Source organism: Schistocerca cancellata, chromosome 9 (genome assembly GCF_023864275.1).
Source record: "Schistocerca cancellata isolate TAMUIC-IGC-003103 chromosome 9, iqSchCanc2.1, whole genome shotgun sequence".
Classification (NCBI taxonomy): domain Eukaryota; kingdom Metazoa; phylum Arthropoda; class Insecta; order Orthoptera; family Acrididae; genus Schistocerca; species Schistocerca cancellata.
In genome coordinates, this window is record NC_064634.1 from 484,448,689 (window position 1) to 484,470,971 (window position 22,283).

General features: G+C 45.2%; 1 protein-coding gene across 2 annotated transcripts in view; it reads left to right on the forward strand.

Moving 5' to 3' along the window:
* LOC126100487 (fatty acyl-CoA reductase 1-like) overlaps positions 1 to 22,283 on the forward strand; it is a 253,551-nt gene that overhangs the window by 88,185 nt on the left and 143,083 nt on the right. For both annotated transcript variants that reach the window (XM_049911094.1, XM_049911093.1), the window contains exons 3-4: positions 8,240 to 8,488; positions 17,032 to 17,177. In XM_049911094.1, coding sequence (XP_049767051.1) covers positions 8,240 to 8,488; positions 17,032 to 17,177 — 395 coding nt within the window. The remainder of the gene's footprint in view (positions 1 to 8,239; positions 8,489 to 17,031; positions 17,178 to 22,283) is intronic.

The window sequence follows — 22,283 nt, forward strand, 5'->3', positions numbered from 1 at the left end:
GCCAAGTCAACCTGGCACCAAAATCAACCTATGTGTCTCCACCACAGCAAGAAGTTCGCCGGCAAGATAAAGCCGCGGCTCAGGGTGGACTGTTCGGCGCCAGCAGAAATGCATAACGCAGGTCTTGGCAGCCGAAAACTGGAAACCATGCGCTACAGCCCAAGACTGCGACTTGCGGATAGCGCCCTGCAGCTAACGTTCTTCAGCAGCTGCAATGCCAATGGAGCTATAGTAAAGGCAGAAGTCGTCAGCATACAGGGAATTTCCCACCACTGCACTGAGTCCGTTTATTGCAATTAAAAGCAGGCAGACACTGTGGTACCCCGTTCTCCTGGACGCAGGAGGAACTATGGGAGGCCGCGACTTGCACGCGGAAGGTACGATAAGACAGAAAATTTAGGATAAAGATTGGCATAGGGCCCCGAAGACCCCAATCATGATGTGTAGAAAGGATGTGATGACGCCATGTCGTGTAGTACGCCTTCCGCATGTCGAAAAAGACGGCGACCAGCTGCTGACGGCGGGCAAAGGCCGTACAGATGGCGGACTCCAGGCTCACCAGATTGTCGGCGGCGGAGCGGCCTTTACGGAACCCACCCTGAGACTGAGCCAGAAGGCCCCGATGCTCCAGTACCCAATTCAACCTCTGGCTCACCATCCGTTCAAGCAACCTGTAAAGAACTTTGGTGAGGCTAATGGGACAGTAGCTGTCCACCTCCAAAGGGTTCTTGCCAGCTTTCAAAATGGGGATAACAATACTTTCCCGCCATTGCGACGGAAACTCACCCTCGACCCAAATACGGTTGTAAAGATCTAGGAGGCGTCTCAGGCAGTCCACTGAAAGGTATTTCAGCATCTGACAGTGGATGCGATGTGGCCCAGGAGCTGTATCAGGGCAAGCGGCGAGGTCACTGTGAAATTCCCACTCACTGGAGGGAACATCATAGCATTCAGGATGGTGGGTGCAAAAAGAAAGGCTCCAACGTTCCATCCGCTCTTTAATGGAGCGGAAGGCCAGTGGGTAATTTGAAGAAGAGCAAAATGCTCTGCCAAGCGATTGGCAATTACGTCGGAGTCAGTACAAATTGCTCCATTCAGTGAGAGTGTAGGGACACTGACAGGGGTCCGATAGCCATAGAGGCGTCGAATCTTGGCCCAGACCTGCTATGGAGTGACATGGAGGCCAATGGTGGACACATACCGCTGCCAGTACTCCTGCTTGCGTTGGCAGATAAGGCCGCGGGCTCGCGCACGCGATGAGGTGTTCTATGGAGGGATGGAGGGATGGCCCTTGTGACATTGGAATGCCCGCCGGCGATCTTTAATCGTTTCAGCGATCTCAGGCGACCACCAAGGCACAGTCCTCCGCCAAGGGGACCCAGAAGAACGGGGAATGGCAGATTCTGCGGCAGTAACGATGCGGGTGGCGACAGAGAGAACCACCGTATCAATGGCTTCAGGAGAAACAGGATCAATAGCGGCAGTGGAGGAAAACAAGTCCCAGTCAGCCTTATTCATAGCCTATCTGCAAGAGCGCCCAGAAGAGCGACTCTGCGGCAGTGACAGAAAGAGTGGAAAGTGGTCACTGCCACACAGGTCGTCATGCACACTCCATTGGACAGACGGTAAGAGCCTAGGGCTGCAGATGGAAAGGTCGATGGCAGAGTATGTGCCATGCGTCACACTGAAGTGTGTGAAGGCACCATCGTTTAAAAGGGGGAGGTCGAGCTGTGCAAATACATTCTCAACGATGGCGCCTCGACCTGTTGCCACTGACGCACCCCACAGGGGGTTATGGGCGTTGAAGTCGCCCAGTAACAAGAAAGGTGGCGGCAATTGGGCGATCAGCGCAGCCAGGACATGCCGTGGGATATAACCATCCAGTGGAAGATACAGACTGCAGATAGTAACAGCCTGTGGCGTCCACACCCGAATAGCGACAGCCTCTAAAGGTGTTTGTAGAGGGACAGACTCGCTGTGAAGAGAGTGAAGGACATAGATGCAGACGCCACCAGAAACCCTTTCATAAGCTCCCCGGTTCTTATAATAACCCCAATAGCCACGGAGGACGGGGGTTAGCATTGCTGGAAACCAAGTTTCCTGAAGAGCAATGCAGAAGATTGGGTGAAGGCAGATAAGTTGTCGGAGCTCAGCGAGGTGATGGAAGAAACCACTGCAGTTCCACTGGAGGATGATATTGTCCATGGCTCAGAAAGGCGTGAAGGGACTGGGAAGGCAGTTTACGCCTCTTGTTCACTCACTGCCACCGATTCAGTACCAGCGCGAGTGACATCCATGGCGTCTGAGGGACTGGCGAGATCCAGGTCTTCAGCAGACGCCAGAATCTCGATCTCATCCTCAGACGCGGAGCTTGTAGGGAGCGGTGGGACGGGTGCCACCGCACTGTCGTGATTTTTACGAACCTTTTTCTTCTTCTGTGTCTCTTTCTGTGCCTTCGGTGGTAGGGCTTTCCTGGGTCAGTCGCAGGGACGGACGACGACCGTGAGGCCCTACGACCAGCGACCAGTGGTTGTTTGAGCCATTTGCGGGTGTCCGCTTTTAAACCGGTCGGAACTTGCGAAGGGAGGTCCCCAAGGGACTCTTCCTGGCGAGAGAAGCCAAAGAAGTCTTACGCTTCTCCGGCTGGGAAGGGGGAACTGATGTCCCTGAGGGTTGGGGGGATGTTGCTCCTGAAGTAGATGGAGCAGGAGCAACAGGAAGTGAAGTGCCCCCCACCATCAAGGGGGCAGGTGTGGTCGTTCGACTCTCAGAGCTGACTGGAAGTGGTGGAGCTGATGGAACTGTAACAGGTGTAACAGTGGCGGCATAAGAAGACGTCATGCGCACCGGATGAAGCCGATCATATTTCCACTTGACCTCAGTGTACGTCAGTCGGCCCAGGGTCTTGATTTCCATTATTTTCCTTTCCTGCTGCAGAATTGGACAGTCCGGCGAGCAAGGGGGATGGTGCCCTCCGCAGTTGACGCAGATGGGAGGCGGAGCACATGGAGTATCAGGATGGGATGGACGACCACAATCGCGACACATGAGGCTGGAAGCACAGCGGGAAGACATATGGCCGAACTTCCAACACTTGAAGCACCGCATTGGGGGAGGATATATGGCTTTACACCAGTAGACCATCACCTTGACCTTCTCAGGTAATGTGTCACCCTCGAGTGCCAAGATGAAGGCACTGGTGGCAACTTGATGAGCCCTCGGACCCCAGTGGACGCGCCTGACGAAATGGACACCACGTCCCTCTAAGTTGGCGCGCAGCTCGTCATCGGACTGTAAAAGGAGATCCCTGTGGAAAATAATGCCTTGCACCATATTTAAACTTCTATAGGGCGTGATAGTAACGGAAACATCCCTCAGCTTATTACAAGCGAGCAGGGCCCGCGACTGGGCAGAGGATGCCGTTTTTATCATTACCGAACCAGATTGCATTTTGGACAAACCCTCCACCTCCCGAAAGTTGTCCTCTAAATGCTCTACAATGAACTGAGGTTTCATGGATATAAAGGCTTCCCCATCAGCTCTGGTACAGACGAGATACCTGGGCGAATACGTCTCACTTTCATTCATTGCCTTTCGTTCCTCCCATGGTGTGGCCAGTGAGGGGAATGATTTGGGGTCATAAACGTTAGCTCTAAAATGAGTCCTCGAACGCTTATAGACTGATGGTGGCTGGCCACCAGCAAGAGAAGATGTGCCACGCTTCATCCACCCTGATGCCACCGACCAAGGACCCTCCCCATGGGTGCCACCCAGCCACAGCAAAGGCCACCTGGCAGGATGGCCAATGCCAGGAGTCCCGGTGCCCCAGGGAGATGGGCATCTACTCCTTGGCATACATGGGGAGTTAACGGCACAGGCATCAGTAGAGCGATCCCTGTGTTGTCAGGGGGCTACAACCAACAGGGTACATGGCAGCCCCACAACAATGGACTGGTTACTGTGCTGGATTTTAGGTGACATGTCGTCCATGGTTTTCGTCTGTGCAGAAAGTGGCACTGCACATCGCATGGCGGAAAGTGCACGCAGGAACGGATCCATGCCCAAGAGATGGAGAGCGGGCAGGACTGCAATGCAACGACGAATAAGCTGGCGAAAGTTCTCAACGCAAGATGGACACAATGCACCAAGTAAGGCGCCCTTCCCCAATCGGCGCGCTCTTCGGGAAAATTTTGAGATATGGAGGTCAAACCCGACAGGAGACCATCACATAGGCCCGAAACGTTTGAGACTCCTTTTAGTCGCCTCTTACAACAGGCAGGAATACCGCGGGACTATTCTAACCCCCCAAACCCGCAGGGGGGCCATACTGATGTGGGACTGGTTTATGGAATAAACAGCAGATTTAAGAAGATTATAGAACTAGTAAACAGAAATTAAATGGACAGAAGGGAAACTGAAATCAGTAAAACTTTTCTGACGCCATGTTACATAGCTGTGAGTGGTACACCATTCTATGAAGAAAGGTTGGAGAGTCGGCATTGATACACCGACATATCAGGCTAATGCGTTTTTAGAGAAAGTTTCTTTTTCTTGGCACGTACTATTAAGATGGCTTTTTATTCTAGAGTGCCTATTTGTATAAATTTTTGTTTTAATAAAATCTCAATTATTTTTGCCAATTTTAGAAACAATTACAGAAGTCTCATCTTGTCCCGCCAGTGTAGCAAGATGACTGTGACTGTGAAGCAAGATGACAATACTAAAAAAGTTGGATACACTGTTCTTCTCAGTAATTATAAGACAGTACATTAATTGTATAGGTATTGCTATGAATTTCTTTATGTACAGTATGTAAAGCAAGTACTATCATGCTGAAAATTAATACAGCTTAATATCAGTGATACCCAAGTAAAAATAATCACAAACGAATATTCCTCCTTCAAAGACTGAGCTGTCATTTGCAACACTTAATCTAGGTTTCTGGTGGAAAATCTTATGACATGCATATCACTGCACAGTACATTATTTGAAAGATTTTAATTTTTGCTTTAAATGGTCTTATTCCAACTTGTGTGCTTTGTTACCCATCATGATCAATTTCGTAATTGTTGTTCTTGAAACCGTTGCAGTTTACCGTTTTTTTCGTGCATGGCATGTTTTAGACCAGCGGCTCTCAAATTTTTGGCGATGGAACTCTTTTTTAATAATACATATTTTATGGGCCCCTGAAATAAACTTTGTTTTTGTTAATTCTTTAATTATTACCATTTAATGAACGTCACACAAAGTTGTGTACATTATACCAACAAAATTGTGTACATTATACATTATTGACTTCTAATAAAATATACAAAACGGCACATAAAGATACAGTACAAAAAATAGCACTTTATTGATTCCACTGTAAATGAATGAAATTATTTCTTTATAATAGGAGGTATGAAGCGTTTTTCTTTAAATTTTTGACCAATTCTTTAATGTCAGGCTTGACAGAATATAGTTGAAGACGCATGTTATGTTCAGTATCCAATCTATGGCTCTAATTTGTCTTTGTAGCTGCATACGCTGAGAATACCATAGCATAGATAGCGAAGTTACGAGATCCAGGCAGATTGAGGTGTCTGTGGATAACAGAGCATAGTGGCATGAGCACAGCGTGAGTAGATGAGATAGTGTGAAGCGAGAGAAAGACAGAGAGAGAGAGAGACAGAGATAGAGAGAGAGGGGGGGGGGGAGAGGGAAAGGGTGGGAGACAGGGAGGGAGAAAGGGAGAGGGAGGGAAAGAGAGGGCGTCAGCACAGACGCTGGATGTCTGTATCTGTAGTGGCGAGTATCGAGTAACCACATACCGACTTGTACAAGCTAAATTCTTTTGTTTGCACTTTTTGATAGTAGCATTATTGAAGATTTAATGTTCTCATTTCCGTCTACTTGGGACTGTGCATATATATTTGTATGTTCCACATATCCTGATATAGCACAGATTCGATTTCAACCAAACTTGCTACACGTATCGCTCACTGCCTGGAAAGAACCCATGTGGGGTTAAGAACCGTCTACTCTCAATAGGGTGAAAACTAAGTGTAGCTAACGACGCGCAGATATGCAGACTATATTCACTCATTATTTGGGAATGAGACTGCTCAGTGATTTGCAACAAACTTTAAACATAATTTCAAACCTACACGACACGTTGTCTGGATGAGAACTTCACAAAATGGTGAAAAGAAATAAGTTAGTGCTGACTACATTTTCGCTGTACATGCAATAAAACTGCCGCACCAGGCATGACCTTTTAATTTACAGCTGAATCCATTTCCAACACATTTTGCAGACAGAATCACATGCACCACACAGTGCACTTGGGAACGTATCATATGTCCACAACTGCACGTCACATAATATATGTCATCAACACTGAGGTGTGTGAAAACTGCCATATTATTAACGATAATGTAACAGATTACTTCATTGATACTATCTCTAATCCAAGAACATTTCTCAGGCAATATTCACATATACCACTGAATATGCCTGAAAAATTATACCATTATATGATACATAGTTTAGGAGATATGACGTCTTAAAATTGATCTACTTGAAAACTAAACTGGAGGTTGAAATTCGGTAGGAACACAGGAGAAATATGTGTGAAATATGTTACTTATATGTGAAACATATGTGACATTCACGTACTCTGGAAAATCCATGGATAAAATACTCCTTCTGAAGCTCTGGATCGATTTCATCCAAACTTTGTACATATATTGCTTACTATCCGAAAAGAATTACTGAGACGTACGAACCAACAATTTCCTATTGAGAGTGCCGGTGACAATGTGGGTAGAGAATAGTGGAGGAGGAGATGGACAACTAGAAAGGGGGATAGAGGATATGGACAAATACATGGGAAGAAGGAGCTGGACTAAGAGAGGTGGAGAGTAAAATGGAAAGAAAGGTAAGAGGAGAAGGCTGACAGAGAGACGGTGGAGAAATTAGTGGCAGAGTGGGTATTGATTGTCCATCCTAGGTATGAAAGTGCTTGGCTGCTTTTGTGTGGAAGAAAGCTTATCTACCTTTGTTCGTATTGTGTTCAGTCTCATTCCTCACTCTGGTTTCTAAAATCCTGAAATAGACGTTTTCAGCTACTGACAAAGGTGAAATGCCTCTACAGTTCCTACACTCATTGTAATCCCCTCATCCCATAATATTGAACTACCACTTTTCTTTCTCTTTCACTATTTTAAATAGGACTTCACTTGTAAAGATTTTAATGATTGATAGTTTGATTCACCATTTTTTAAAAAGGTTCTTAATAATCATCTTCTTATAGCATGGTTCTGTTTAAGTTTTGACATCAAACGCTGCCATCCTGCACACATCTATTTCTGCCAAGAGTACTGCTTTCATAGCAATGGTTATAAATGGTGAAAAAAAATTTAACGATAATTCATTTACTATATAGCGGTTAACTTAATTGTTCTTAGTAAAGAATAGGAGCGGGAGATGAAACTCTTAGCATTTCCTCAATGGTTCTCAGAATATATGTTCCATAAAGTAAAAGTTGCATCACTTCTACAGTGTATGACAACGGATTTCGAACGAAATCAGAGAAGTTCTGCGAGGATTATAACACTTATTTGCGCTACACAGCTGCACACAACAATAGCCACGGCGCTGGGCTGTGAATGCAATGCACGCTTTATTTGGTACATTGTTCAGAAGTATGTGTGTAGTATGCTAGTGGAGAGGGTGTCTCTGTCACATGCACAGGGGTCTGACGACAGATGTTATGGCTGTTGTGATCTTGACATGTAGCTTGGCATGTGGTTTTTGTTTACATTAATAAATGTCCGTTGCTAATAATAGATACCACAACATGTGAATGAGAGAAGTACACTATGAGTGGAAAGGTAAAAGTGCGGTCGAGAAAATCGACACTGGAAGTGCTGAAGATGGTAGTTTCTCTTTTTTCTGAATTAATTTACACACTGCATTGGCACACAGCAATTGGAGGGTGACAGTGTTCAATGGTGTTATGGTCAGTGCCACTAGCATGGTTAAGCTTGAAAGATTTAGTGTGGATTTCACTGCTTCTGATCCCTTCTCAACAACAAGTCTCTAAAATAACTTCTTTGCTAACTAATTGAATCAGACCAGATTAGGAACTTTAGATTTTCTTTTACATCGTCTCAAGGAGATGCCTATGATTCATCAGCTTACCAGTATATACACGGTATTCGCATTGTCATCAGCAGTGCCGCATTTGTTTGCGCAGGTGTTCTCGAAGGTTCAAGAAGAGCAGCCCGATTTCGCGCGCCACCTGTCCGTGATCGCTGGCGATGTCAGCTCACCGGACTTCCGGCTGGCAGAGCAGGAGATGGCGGCTCTGCGGCGTGACGTCAGCATCGTCTTCCACTGCGCTGCAAGCGTCCGCTTCGACGACAGCCTGCGCCAGGCCGTCACCACCAACGTGGTGGGCACCAAGCGCGTGCTGCAGCTGGCCGAGCAGCTGCCCAACCTGCAGGTCTGAGGAGTGTGCAAAACGGCGTAACGTGTTCTTAGCGTAAGGGAGTGTATCTACATTGATGAGGCAAGATGAAGTCATTGAAACAAAAAGTTGAATCATCCTGAAGACATGGTGGAATATTAATGTAGGTTCATATATGTACACATAACCAGGAGATGTGTAAATGATTAGAGTTACAATTCTCTGTGACCAGCAGAATGATCACCAGATTGCATTAGTGTTGTTCACGTTTATTATTGTTACCAGGGCATGAGCAGCGTCATATGTCTGGTGACCACTGTGAAGGACATGAGGATGCTGTGTACTGGCATGAAATAGCGGCATCAGCACATGGCAGGGTTTGAAAGGGGCCTCATTGTGGGTCTCCACTTGGTTGCCAGGTTGAATCACGCAGGATCCAGGTTTGTGTGGCATTTGGATGCGATATGGCCTGATGTTGGACTGCATGGAAACGTGAGGTCAGTCATATTCGTCATGCTTTCAATGGACAGCATCTCAAGGATGGATCACGATATAGTAGACCAAGCACATCAAAGCCCTTTGACATCTGTACCACCACCAGAGAATAGGTAATGAACTTCCTGCAACGATCTGTGTCATCCCACACCATTGCCTGGGACCTAGCAGTAGTTGGGTGGAATGGTGCTGTGACCAAGAAGTATGATTTGCTAATGAATGGCATTGCATTGTATTCAGCACTGACATGCAGTTCTGCACTAACTCAGATGCCCATTGTCTGCGAGTTGGTGGCGACCTTGGGAGAGATTCTTCTTTTCCATTGTTTTGGAGATGCACCATACTGTTACTGCCAGCATCATGGTATTGGGAACCATCGTATATGACTTTAAGTCATGGCTGGCATCAATTGAAAGGAATGTGACAGCACAAATATATGTCATGGACATCTTGTGTCATCATGTGTTAACTTCCTTGTGACAGTATCGTGATGCCATTTTTCAACAGAAAAATGATAGTCCACTCACGGTTTGTGTCTCTATGAACTGTCTATGAGACAGAGAGGTACTTATGTGGCCAGCAAGACATGAAGATCAGTTATTGAAAGAACATGAATGGACGTACATCCGTTCCCAATAGAACATTTATGAAAGCAACTGAATTTTAACTCCATCCTAGTGTCAAAACCAGGATATTGAGACCAGTTACTATGGTTGGTTGATTGGTTGGTTGATTTGGGAGAAGGGGCCAAACAGAGAGGTCATTGGTCACATTGAATTAAGGAAGGATGGGGAAGGAAGTCGGTTGTGCCCTTTCAAGAAAACCATCCAAGAATTTGCCTGAATAGAATTACGGAAATCACAGAATCCCTATATCAGGTTGGCTGGACACGGGTTTGAACTGCGTTCTCTCAAATGCTATAGATTTGAATGTTTGTGTGCCTCCTTCCCTCAGTAAAAGATCCAATGGCTTTATTACACCTTTTCCAATCGCATCAGTGCGAGCATCCAGATCAGAGAGGATTCAGTATTATAGTCATAAGTGGGCTCATATTGCCAAGTTCTTCTTAAAAATGACTAGACGTTGTAACCACAGAAATAACATCACACACTCTCTCAATCCTTGAAACCTCATTTCGTTTCCTTCTCCTCCTATTCTGGATGTTGCACTTTTTTGCCAAGCAATGTATTCGCCATATTGGTCCATCTTTGTAACGATATGGAGTAGTGATTCTGCATAGGGTCGATTTGACAAAGCCACGGTAGGCCTATGCATAAGGTATGCAGTTCCCATATATTATGTGCCAGTGTTTTCTGTGCGTGAGGCTGGCGTCCAGTAGTGTGCCAAATGTATTTCCATAAGTTCATATAAGGACAATCTGTTGGCCAAAACATCAATGTGTCCTTACTATCATGCTACTTAAACTACTGTGGCACGATTCTGGCCTTGTAACACAATAAGTTATCCTGGCCTTGTAACACAAGAAGTTATCCTGATTTAAGTTGCTGTTGTCTTCGTAGGGTGTGGGAGTCATCAGATATGAAGAGATGCTGGTGGTCTGAAGTTAAACACAGTCTTCAGCCGTCATGGGCCCTTCGATTACTTTCACAGGTTCCATGGAAGTCCACATGAATGACCAGTATAACTCTGTAGCAGCCCCATTAGCCTGCATCTGTGGCACAGTGCATGTTTTGTGCAGATGTTTGCTTGGATAATGTCGCATCAAGATACGACCATCACCCTGGTGTAAAAAGAAATTGCGATTCACCAGACCAGACGATCCATTGCCATTGTTTCTATGTACATCTCAATATCCTGCGATGGCTGCAGTGGTAGCTGACAACGTGTGGTAGCTGACAACGTTGTTGGGTCAACATTGGATTATGCAGTCACCAGATTTGGCGGGTAAGATCATCAGTGTGCACTGAATAGTGTAGTCTGAAAGACTTATGCCTGTACCATGATTAAGCTCTGTCATTAGATCTGCGACAGATCGCCCACCACCTATCTTGCTTTAAAGACTGGCCAAGCATCTGACTTCCATATTCTGTAAATAACGTGGAAGTCCAACACCCAGTCGCCTACTCATGAGTTCTCCTTTCTACAACCACTTTCCATAGATGCTCACGGTATTAGCTCGCTAACAGCCGATCAGAATAGACGTTTCCGAGACGATCATTTTTGTGATTAGATTAGATTAGATTAATATTTGTTTCAAAGATCATGTATGCGATACTTTGTAATGATGTGGAACGTGCCAGTTTAACAAAAGATTTCTTTACATGCCATCATTCATGGTCTTTCTTTTTAGCAGAAGGAATTGGCATTTAGAAATTAGGTTAATTTGATTTTAAAGGTTGATTGGATATACGTTAAACTTCTGATGCTATATGGTAAGTGATCGAAGATTTTTGTGGCAGAAAAAATTCACCCCGTTCAGTGCCAAACTTAGATTTGACCCAAAGTAGTGAATATCAGTTTCTTAAATAAATGTCAGCATGACGATCTCGGCTGGGATCCAGCTATTATTCTCATTACAAGCTTCTGTGCAATGAATACTTTCTTCTTAATGATGAATTAACCCAAAAATGATGCCATACAAAAGCGGTGAATGAAAACAGGCATAGTAAACTAATTTGCTTCTATGTTCATTACCAAAATTTCGAATAACGTTAATCACATAAGTAGCTCAATTCCAACCTATTAGCAAGTGACCAATGTGTCTCTTCCAATTCAGTCACTCATCAGCGCTCCTACCCACATATTTCCAATATTCTGCCTTAGCTACAGGCTTCTTTTCAAACTCTGCAAATATTAATGGTTTTGTACGTTTTGTACCATTTACTGTACAGATCTGTACCAACTACTGCAAAACATTATGTGCAATTTCCTCAGCGAATTTTTGCTTGTTGGGTGTGGTTATTATATATATCAGCAAAAAGAACTAGCTTTGCATCTTCGTGAATACAGAGTGGCAAGTCATTAATATATATTAAGTGCCATAAGGGACGCAATATTGAGCCTTGTGGGACCCCATAGTTGATACCTCCCCAGGTTGAGAAATCTTACGATTTTTACACCTTATGTGAACTGTTTATTTCAACGTTCTGTACTCATCCAGTTAAATATGAATTAAATCATTTGTTCACTGTGCCACTCATACCACAATACTTAAGGTTAGTTCTTATCTAGAAAATTCCATGATTTACACAGTCAAAAGCCTTTGATACATCACAGAAAATCCAAACTGGTGATGTTCTGTTACTCAGAGCATAAAATTTGATCAGAATTTTCTGTTGAAAAGCCTTTCTGAACACCATACTGGCATTTTAGAGATACTTGAAGCTACTCCTGAATATACACTCCTGGAAATTGAAATAAGAACACCGTGAATTCATTGTCCCAGGAAGGGGAAACTTTATTGACACATTCCTGGGGTCAGATACATCACATGATCACACTGACAGAACCACAGGCACATAGACACAGGCAACAGAGCATGCACAATGTCGGCACTAGTACAGTGTATATCCACCTTTCGCAGCAATGCAGGCTGCTATTCTCCCATGGAGACGATCGTAGAGATGCTGGATGTAGTCCTGTGGAACGGCTTGCCATGCCATTTCCACCTGGCGCCTCAGTTGGACCAGCGTTCGTGCTGGACGTGCAGACCGCGTGAGACGACGCTTCATCCAGTCCCAAACATGCTCAATGGGGGACAGATCCGGAGATCTTGCTGGCCAGGGTAGTTGACTTACACCTTCTAGAGCACGTTGGGTGGCACGGGATACATGCGGACGTGCATTGTCCTGTTGGAACAGCAAGTTCCCTTGCCGGTCTAGGAATGGTAGAACGATGGGTTGGATGACGGTTTGGATGTACCGTGCACTATTCAGTGTCCCCTCGACGATCACCAGTGGTGTACGGCCAGTGTAGGAGATCGCTCCCCACACCATGATGCCGGGTGTTGGCCCTGTGTGCCTCGGTCGTATGCAGTCCTGATTGTGGCGCTAACCTGCACGGCGCCAAACACGCATACGACCATCATTGGCACCAAGGCAGAAGCGACTCTCATCGCTGAAGACGACACGTCTCCATTCGTCCCTCCATTCACGCCTGTCGCGACACCACTGGAGGCGGGCTGCACGATGTTGGGGCGTGAGCGGAAGACGGGCTAACGTTGTGCGGGACCGTAGCCCAGCTTCATGGAGACGGTTGCGAATGGTCCTCGCCGATACCCCAGGAGCAACAGTGTCCCTAATTTGCTGGGAAGTGGCGGTGCGGTCCCCTACGGCACTGCGTAGGATCCTACGGTCTTGGCGTGCATCCGTGCGTCGCTGCGGTCCGGTCCCAGGTCGACGGGCACGTGCACCTTCCGCCGACCACTGGCGACAACATCGATGTACTGTGGAGACCTCACGCCCCACGTGTTGAGCAATTCGGCGGTACGTCCACCCGGCCTCCCGCATGCCCACTATACGCCCTCGCTCAAAGTCCGTCAACTGCACATACGGTTCACGTCCACGCTGTCGCGCCATGCTACCAGTGTTAAAGACTGCGATGGAGCTCCGTATGCCACGGCAAACTGGCTGACACTGACGGCGGCGGTGCACAAATGCTGCGCAGCTAGCGCCATTCGACGGCCAACAGCGCGGTTCCTGGTGTGTCCGCTGTGCCGTGCGTGTGATCATTGCTTGTACAGCCCTCTCGCAGTGTCCGGAGCAAGTATGGTGGGTCTGACACACCGGTGTCAATGTGTTCTTTTTTCCATTTCCAGGAGTGTATTTAATTATCAAGAATTTTGGACAAAGGTCTCAGACTTGAAGGTGGGTGGCTGTTGTTGGCATCAGACCAATCCCCCTTTTCATGCAATGGTTTAACAGTAGCATATTTCAATCTATCGCGTCAAAAGTTCTGTTTCAATGAACTATTACATCTTTTGTCCGCCCTCGGTAGCTGGGTGGTCAGCGCGAGAGAATGTCAATCCTAAGGGCCCGGGTTTGATTTCCGGCCGGGTCGGAGATTTCCTCCACTCATGGACTGGGTGTCGTGTTGGCTTAATCATCATCATTTCATCCCCATCGACGCGCAAGTTGCCGAAGTGGCGTCACGTCGAAAGACTTGCTCTCGGCGAACGGCCTACCCTACAGGAGGCCCTAGTCACACGACATTTACATTACATCTGTTGGGAACAAGCATTTAGTACTTTGCTGGAGATGTCATCAATTCCATGCTGATTTTTAATTTTGAATGAGTTTATTATTTTCCTGAGTTCAGTAGGAGAGGTGAGGAGAATTTCAATTTTATCAAATTTCGCAGGTATTGCCTCTTTCATATAGAGTTTTAGCTTTCCTGATGAACACCTCGAACCTATTTTCTCCTGTTTTCATTCATTTTGAATGAAAACTGTTTGAATGACAGTGTTGGGCCGTAAAAACTTGTCCCTTGTCAGTATAACGTATGCTATCGGTTTTCCTAATTTCTTTCCTTACTGAGCCACGTATAAGCAACGCCACCAAGCGACATTGAATCTCGCGGTGGGTTGTGGTACGTGATTCCAAGGAACAATAGCTGATTAACTGTATCCTTTGCAACTGGTGGCCCATGTTATGCAAGAATAAACATTAACCTCTCTTGTATATTCGTCCTCGATGCAGGAATGCGTCAAGACCACTCCTGCTATCCCTTCTATATCTCCAGTGCAAAACTGCCGTCCCATAAGAGCCCTCTTCTCTTTTTTTCGGCAGTAAGCTAATTGCGCCACTTTTCCTGCATTCAACCTCACCCTCCATTCGTCGTAATATTACCTCCAGCTCCAGTTCAATAAATCCTTTTGTAACCAGTGTTGTTGTTGTTGTTGTTGTTGTGGTCTTCAGTCCTGAGACTGGTTTGATGCAGCTCTCCATGCTAATCTATTCTGTGCAAGCTCCTTCATCTCCCAGTACCTACTGCAACCTACATCCTTCTGAATCTGTTTAGTGTATTCATCTCTTGGTCTCCCTCTACGATTTTTACCCTCCATGCTGCCCTCCAATGCTAAATTTGTGATCCCTTGATGCTTCAGGACATGACCTAAAAACCGATCCCTTCTTCTAGTCAAGTTGTGCCACAGACTTCTCTTCTCCCCAATCCTATTCAATACTTCCTCATTAGTTATGTGATCTACCCATCTAATCTTCAGCATTCTTCTGTAGCACCACATTTCCAAAGCTTCTATTCTCTTCTTGTCCAAACTATTTGCCGTCCATGTTTCACTTCCATACATGGCTACACTCCATACAAATATTTTCAGAAACGACTTCCTGACACTTAAATCTATACTCGATGTTAACAAATTTCTCTTCTTCAGAAACGCTTTCCTTACCATTGCCAGTCTACAATTTATATCCTCTCTATTTCGACCATCATCAGTTATTTTGCTCCCCAAAAAGCAAAACTCCTTTACTACTTTAAGTGTCTCATTTCCTAATCTAATTCCCTCAGCATCACCCGACTTAATTCGACTACATTCCATTATCCTTGTTTTGCTTTTGTTGATGTTCATCTTATATCCTCCTTTCAAGACACTGTCCATTCCATTCAACTGATCTTCCAAGTCCTTTGTTGTCTCTGACAGAATTACAATGTCATCGGCGAACCTCAAAGTTTTTATTTCTTCTCCCTGGATTTTAATACCTACTCCAAATTTTTCTTTTGTCTCCTTTACTGCTTGCTCAATATGCAGAGTGAATAACATCGGGGAGAGGCTACAACCCTGTCTCACTCCCTTCCCAACCACTGCTTCCCTTTCAGGCCCCTCGACTCTTACAACTGCCATCTGGTTTCTGTACAAATTGTAAATAGCCTTTCGCTCCCTGTATTTTACCCATGCCACCTTCAGAATTTGAAAGACAGTATTCCAGTCAACATTGTCAAAGGCTTTCTCTAAGTCTACAAATGCTAGAAACGTAGGTTTGCCTTTCCTTAGTCTTTCTTCTAAGATAAGTCGTAAGGTCAGTATTGCCTCACGTGTTCCAACATTTCTACGGAATCCAAACTGATCTTCCCCGAGGTCGGCTTCTACCAGTTTTTCCATTCGTCTGTAAATAATTCGTGTTAGTATTTTGCAGCTGTGACTTATTAAACTGATAGTTCGGTAATTTTCACATCTGTCAACACCAGCTTTCTTTGGGATTGGAATTATTATATTCTTCTTGACGTCTCGGGGTATTTCGCCTGTCTCGTATATCTTGCTCATCAGATGGTAGAGTTTTGTCAGGACTGGCTCTCCCAAGGCCGTCAGTAGTTCTAATGGAATGTTGTCTACTCCCGGGGCCTTGTTTCGACTCAGGTCTTTCAGTGCTCTGTCAAACTCTTCACGCAGTATCGTATCTCCCATTTCATCTTCATCTACATCCTCTTCCATTTCCATAATATTGTCCTCAAGTACATCGCACTTGTATAGACCCTCTATATACTCCTTCCACCTTTCTGATTTCCCCTCTTTGCTTAGAACTGTGTTTCCATCTGAGCTCAGTGTTGTCTTTGCAACAATCTTCAAACAGCCAGACAATAAATTATTGGAAAATGTACCCAAGTCGTCCATTCCTGAGATCTTTATCATGGAGCCCAAATCGTCTGGAGTATCTACTTAACAGGAGTAAGACAGAACGAAGTATGATACGATGATACGATACTTATGAAACAAACATTATGATTCAAAGTGCGTGGACACCTGTTAGTAGAAAATTTAAAATTCCTCTAGACTAAATAGCGAAATAAAATTTGACAACTGAGTATTCAATTTAATTTACTTTTCGAGAGCTGAGTATACAGTGTCGCCTTCTCTTGTGAGAACTTGAAAGCTTGCTTTACTTTCATAACTACTTTACTGTGTAAACTGTGAGTGATGCCTGAGGAACTTAGTAATGTACGTCTTATGACTTTCGGTCTAGAATTCCATTAAGTGGAATATATACTTACGTAAACCATACTGTTTATATTCAAAATGACCGTTATTTGAGGAACATATACTGATTTATAATTACAACACGTATTGACAATACAATTTTACTAATAGAATGTCTAAAAATGATTTTTTTCAGGTATTCCTGTACATCTCTACCTCCTTCTGCCAGTCAGACCATCAAGTCGTTGAAGAAAAATTGTACCCAGCAAAAGCAGACCCAGAAATGATTATGAATATTGTTTCCTCGATGGACGATGATCTTTTAGGGCTTATAACACCAAAGTAAGAAAATACAAACAGTTCAGTTTTCCCGTTATGAACTAGCTAGTAATCTAGAATGGTTAAAATCAATTCCATTCGACCTGCCAAATATTACAGCACGCAACAGTGGACTTTTGGTCTCTCTGAATTTCAAGATAGCAAGAAACAGTTATACAAAATATCACGCCGTGTCAGGAACACCACAGCAGGTTATACCAGTTTGCAGAACGTGTCCCTATGTCCGCACCCACGTCACATGGTTCCCAAGAATTATGAGGAAGTGTCTCGTGATCTCTGAAATGATGTTCGATTACATCCTAGATGTATCTGACACAACTGCGATATGGGCAATGTAAAGAGAAGGATGTCAACTCGAATTCACTACTGTGATCTTCAGAACCCCCTTTCCTTGATGTTGGCGTTATTCTTACGTGACATACCTCGTAATTGAATGTATGTAGATACATCAAAGACTACTTATCTCAATGCGACAATCGACGGAGAAATCACATGAAGACTGTTATGACTGAACTCATAACTTCAGCGCACTTTCACAGATTTATTGTGTTATTATTGGCGATTGCGTTGCATCAGAAGAGACGCATGTGCAGAGCTTTTCCAGGCCATTAGGGTCAAAATTAAACGGGTGGTTGATGGTCACAAACAGACTGTCCCGAGGTGATCAGCTTCATGGGTTCCGCTTTCAGTCTGTGGTAAAAATTGAGAGAATTAACTATAAAATTCGAGTTTTTTCTAAACATGAAGTTTAAAATGTAACAGCTGATTCATTTTATCATACTTATGAAGAAAGGCGTACCTATAGCAACAAATGGAGCCAACAGTATGTGAAAACAAAATGGTGAAATTTCACATGTGAAAAAACGTAATTATTTTGTGATGTTTTTGAACTTCCAGTGCAATCAGTGTGAATGCTGAATCATTCCCGGTCATGCTCACAAAGCTTTATGAATTTATTTGTAAAAGTATAGACAATGGAAATTACAATGTCCTATGGTGCCTCTCCTGCTCCAAGTCTGCCCGTTTGATGTCCTACCCCCCTTAAGTGCAATAATGGGACCACGCACCTGGCACAGAAAATACTCTCCATAGTGTAAAATTACCTTCTTTCCCGTATTTTACTGTTGGCAGACACCATTGTGGATAGGATTGCCACAGGTTCTATTGCGATTTACCTAGCCAAATCACTCACTTACAGTTATCTAGTGTTTAGTGGCGTTGCTGTTTACAACAATTCCAACACACTTAGCACTGATTATTGAAATGTAGGGCTTATCGCACCCCATTCTTTTTGCCTCTCTATGCCTAATCACTGTACTAACGAGACTACTGGTAGCACTTGGGAAGTCTTGTCTGATTCCCACTGTTGATTTTATTAGGTTGTTTACGAAAACCCTCTGTGAGCTGCACCTGGAAAAGGTGTAGCTGTGGTTGTTGTTCCTTCTCGTTTCCGCTTCACATCATCAACAGATGTGGGCAGCTTTTCCCTCATGGATTTGGTACTCAGGTGACATCCAGTGATTAGTTGACTTCTAAGTCAGTGAGATCTCTTGACCAAGCCTTTCTTCTGTTACTGTTTTTCTGATGATAACACAGTGTAACCAAACCTCCTTTTTATACAAGTAAGCTCCTCAAGGAACTTCTTTCACACAGACTGTCAAAAATAAGTTTCCACAATGCATGCACTTACACAGAGCGTCAAAACTTTTACAAAAGGCATTTCATTCACGCAGACATCATAAGCAGCCAGGAAGTTACTTTTACTACGACACTGATGTGCTCATGCTGCTCTGAGCTTATACTAAAGGATTTTTTTCTCTTCGTGACACATTATGGTTTGTCTTCTTTGTATGCAAATAAATGTCGATGTTTTTAAAATGTTTAGATGACACCTCTGTTGGGCCGGCCGTAGTGGCCGAGCGATTCTAGGCGCGTCAGTCTGGAACCGCGCTACCGCTACGGTCGCAGGTTCGAATCCTGCCTCGGGCATGGATGTGATGTGATGTCCTTAGGTTAGTTAGGTTTAAGTAGTTCTAAGTTCTAGGGGACTGATGACCTCAGCTGTTAAGTCCCATAGTGCTCAGAGTCATTTGAACCATTTGACCTCCTAACTGGTTTGATCTTGTTGAGCATGGTTTCCTATGCATTAGTTTTCCTTAAAATAACATTAAATACGTACGTCAACACGCTTCCTGTGACAGATAATTTGGGCTGGTAGCTATGGTAGATGGCCGGCAGTGCCCTGACAAGATGCTGTGTGCGGTAAGTCGCTGTCATCGGAGCTTGCGAGACTTGCTGGTATACTGGAGAGAATTAGACGGCTGACTCACTGTGAAACTATAATTATGACAGCCAGTGTAATCTATGCAGTAAAGACGTCCAGACAGACAACACCACTTTCTTTCTGAGTTCCTTGAATCTGCGTATCCGTTTCCCGTTCTTTGAAATGTAGACATGAAGTATGATGACTACAGTGATGACGCATGCAGTAGATAGTGCATTACGGTTTCCTTGATCCTGCATATCTTGAGAGCACACATGCTTTCTAAATCATTTTCTTTTGCTATGCGGAAGAGACATATAATGGAGCCGGCCGCGGTGGTCTCGCGGTTCTAGGCGCTCAGTCCGGAACCGCGCGACTGCTACGGTCGCAGGTTCGAATCCTGCCTCGGGCATGGATGTGTGTGATGTCCTTAGGTTAGTTAGGTTTAAGTAGTTCTAAGTTCTAGGGGACTGATGACCATAGCTGTTAAGTCCCATAGTGCTCAGAGCCATTTGAACCATTTTGAACATATAATGGCTGTGTTTTAAACACGGCACTTATGGCAGTTTATTTTGCCTTTAAAGACAGATCTGGAAACTGGTGGGGATTTGCTTTTAGGCGTTTCAGACGAGATAAGAAATTCTGTCAATGCGCATGCACAGATTCCTTCCTTCCCCACTAATTTCTAATTTAGCAGGAGGGCTTGCAACAACTCGGCACTATTTTCCTGACTCTGGAGGGAGGTGGGATATAAAAGTGGGGCTTCCACTTGAGGCATGATTTTGGTGTTGTGCTACTGTAAATGTCATTGTTATCCAATGCCTTTCATCTAGGACATGTCTGCAACCAAACAAATATAAGTGTCATGCACATGTCTTACTAGTAACAACCATACATTTTTGATCTATTGATTAAATGCTGTAACTCATGCATACTGTTTCTCATTCGATATTGCAGTTTCTGCAATAACGATAGGGGACAGTGACTGTCATCCACTAGAAAAATAGAGCAGTTTACAATGAAATTCGACGTGTGCAGAAACCCCCTTTAAAAAAACCTAAAAGAAGTGTCTTACCGCTTTCAACGACTACTTCTTCTAAATTTGCATAGCTGTCGGTGCACAGTTTTCATGTAATGAGCGTACGTGATGATTCAGAGACAGATTACTTTTTAGAAGCAGATCTTCAGGAGCCAGAAAAATTACGTGTATCTCAGGCAACTGTGCCCAAAGAAAACTGTTCCGCCATCTTGCACCAACATTCCAGGAGTTCGAGAGAAACTCATTTATGTGTTATATGTTAAGAAAAATTACGTGACTCACTATGTGAATTTAAAGCAGTGTAAGAGGAATAATCTTATTCTGCACAAAATTCACCACATCTCCTCATTTTGCGTGTCTGCCTGGGTGAAACAGCGTGTCGATTGGAAGAAGCGACTATTGGGAGGTCGTAAATAGAGCTGGTTCTGTATCAGGAGGCCCTCTTCCAGTTCGCTACTTGTTCCTTTTCCTCGGGAGGGTAGTTGTGACCTTTGGTCACCGGTAGAGGCAGTGAAAGAAGATTCAGAATAAGTTAATTACACTCCTGGAAATTGAAATAAGAACACCGTGAATTCATTGTCCCAGGAAGGGGAAACTTTATTGACACATTCCTGGGGTCAGATACATCACATGATCACACTGACAGAACCACAGGCACATAGACACAGGCAACAGAGCATGCACAATGTCGGCACTAGTACAGTGTATATCCACCTTTCGCGGCAATGCAGGCTGCTATTCTCCCATGGAGACGATCGTAGATCGTAGAGATGCTGGATGTAGTACTGTGGAACGGATTGCCATGCCATTTCCACCTGGCGCGTCAGTTGGACCAGCGTTCGTGCTGGACGTGCAGACCGCGTGAGACGACGCTTCATCCAGTCCCAAACATGCTCAATGGGGGACAGATCCGGAGATCTTGCTGGCCAGGGTAGTTGACTTACACCTTCTAGAGCACGTTGGGTGGCACGGGATACATGCGGACGTGCATTGTCCTGTTGGAACAGCAAGTTCCCTTGCCGGTCTAGGAATGGTAGAACGATGGGTTCGATGACGGTTTGGATGTACCGTGCACTATTCAGTGTCCCCTCGACGATCACCAGTGGTGTACGGCCAGTGTAGGAGATCGCTCCCCACACCATGATGCCGGGTGTTGGCCCTGTGTGCCTCGGTCGTATGCAGTCCTGATTGTGGCGCTCACCTGCACGGCGTCAAACACGCATACGACTATCATTAGCACCAAGGCAGAAGCGACTCTCATCGCTGAAGACGACACGTCTCCATTCGTGCCTCCATTCACGACTGTCGCGAAACCACTGGAGGCGGGCTGCACGATGTTGGGGCGTGAGCGGAAGACGGCCTAACGGTGTGCGGGACCGTAGCCCAGCTTCATGGAGACGGTTGCGAATGGTCCTCGCCAATACCCCAGGAGCAACAGTGTCCCTAAATTGCTGGGTAGTGGCGGTGCGGTCCCCTACGACACTGCGTAGGATCCTACGGTTTTGGCGTCCATCCGTGCGCCGCTGCAGTCCGGTCCCAAGTCGACGGGCACGTGCACCTTCCGCCGACGACTGGCGACAACATCGATGTACTGTGGAGACCTCACGCCCCACGTGTTGAGCAATTCGGCGGTACGTCCACCCGACCTCCCGCATGCCCACTATACGCCCTCGCTCAAAGTCCGTCAACTGCACATACGGTTCACGTCCACGCTGTCGCGGCATACTACCAGTGTTAAAGACTGCGATGGAGCTCCGTATGCCACGGCAAACTGGCTGACACTGACGGCGGCGGTGCACAAATGCTG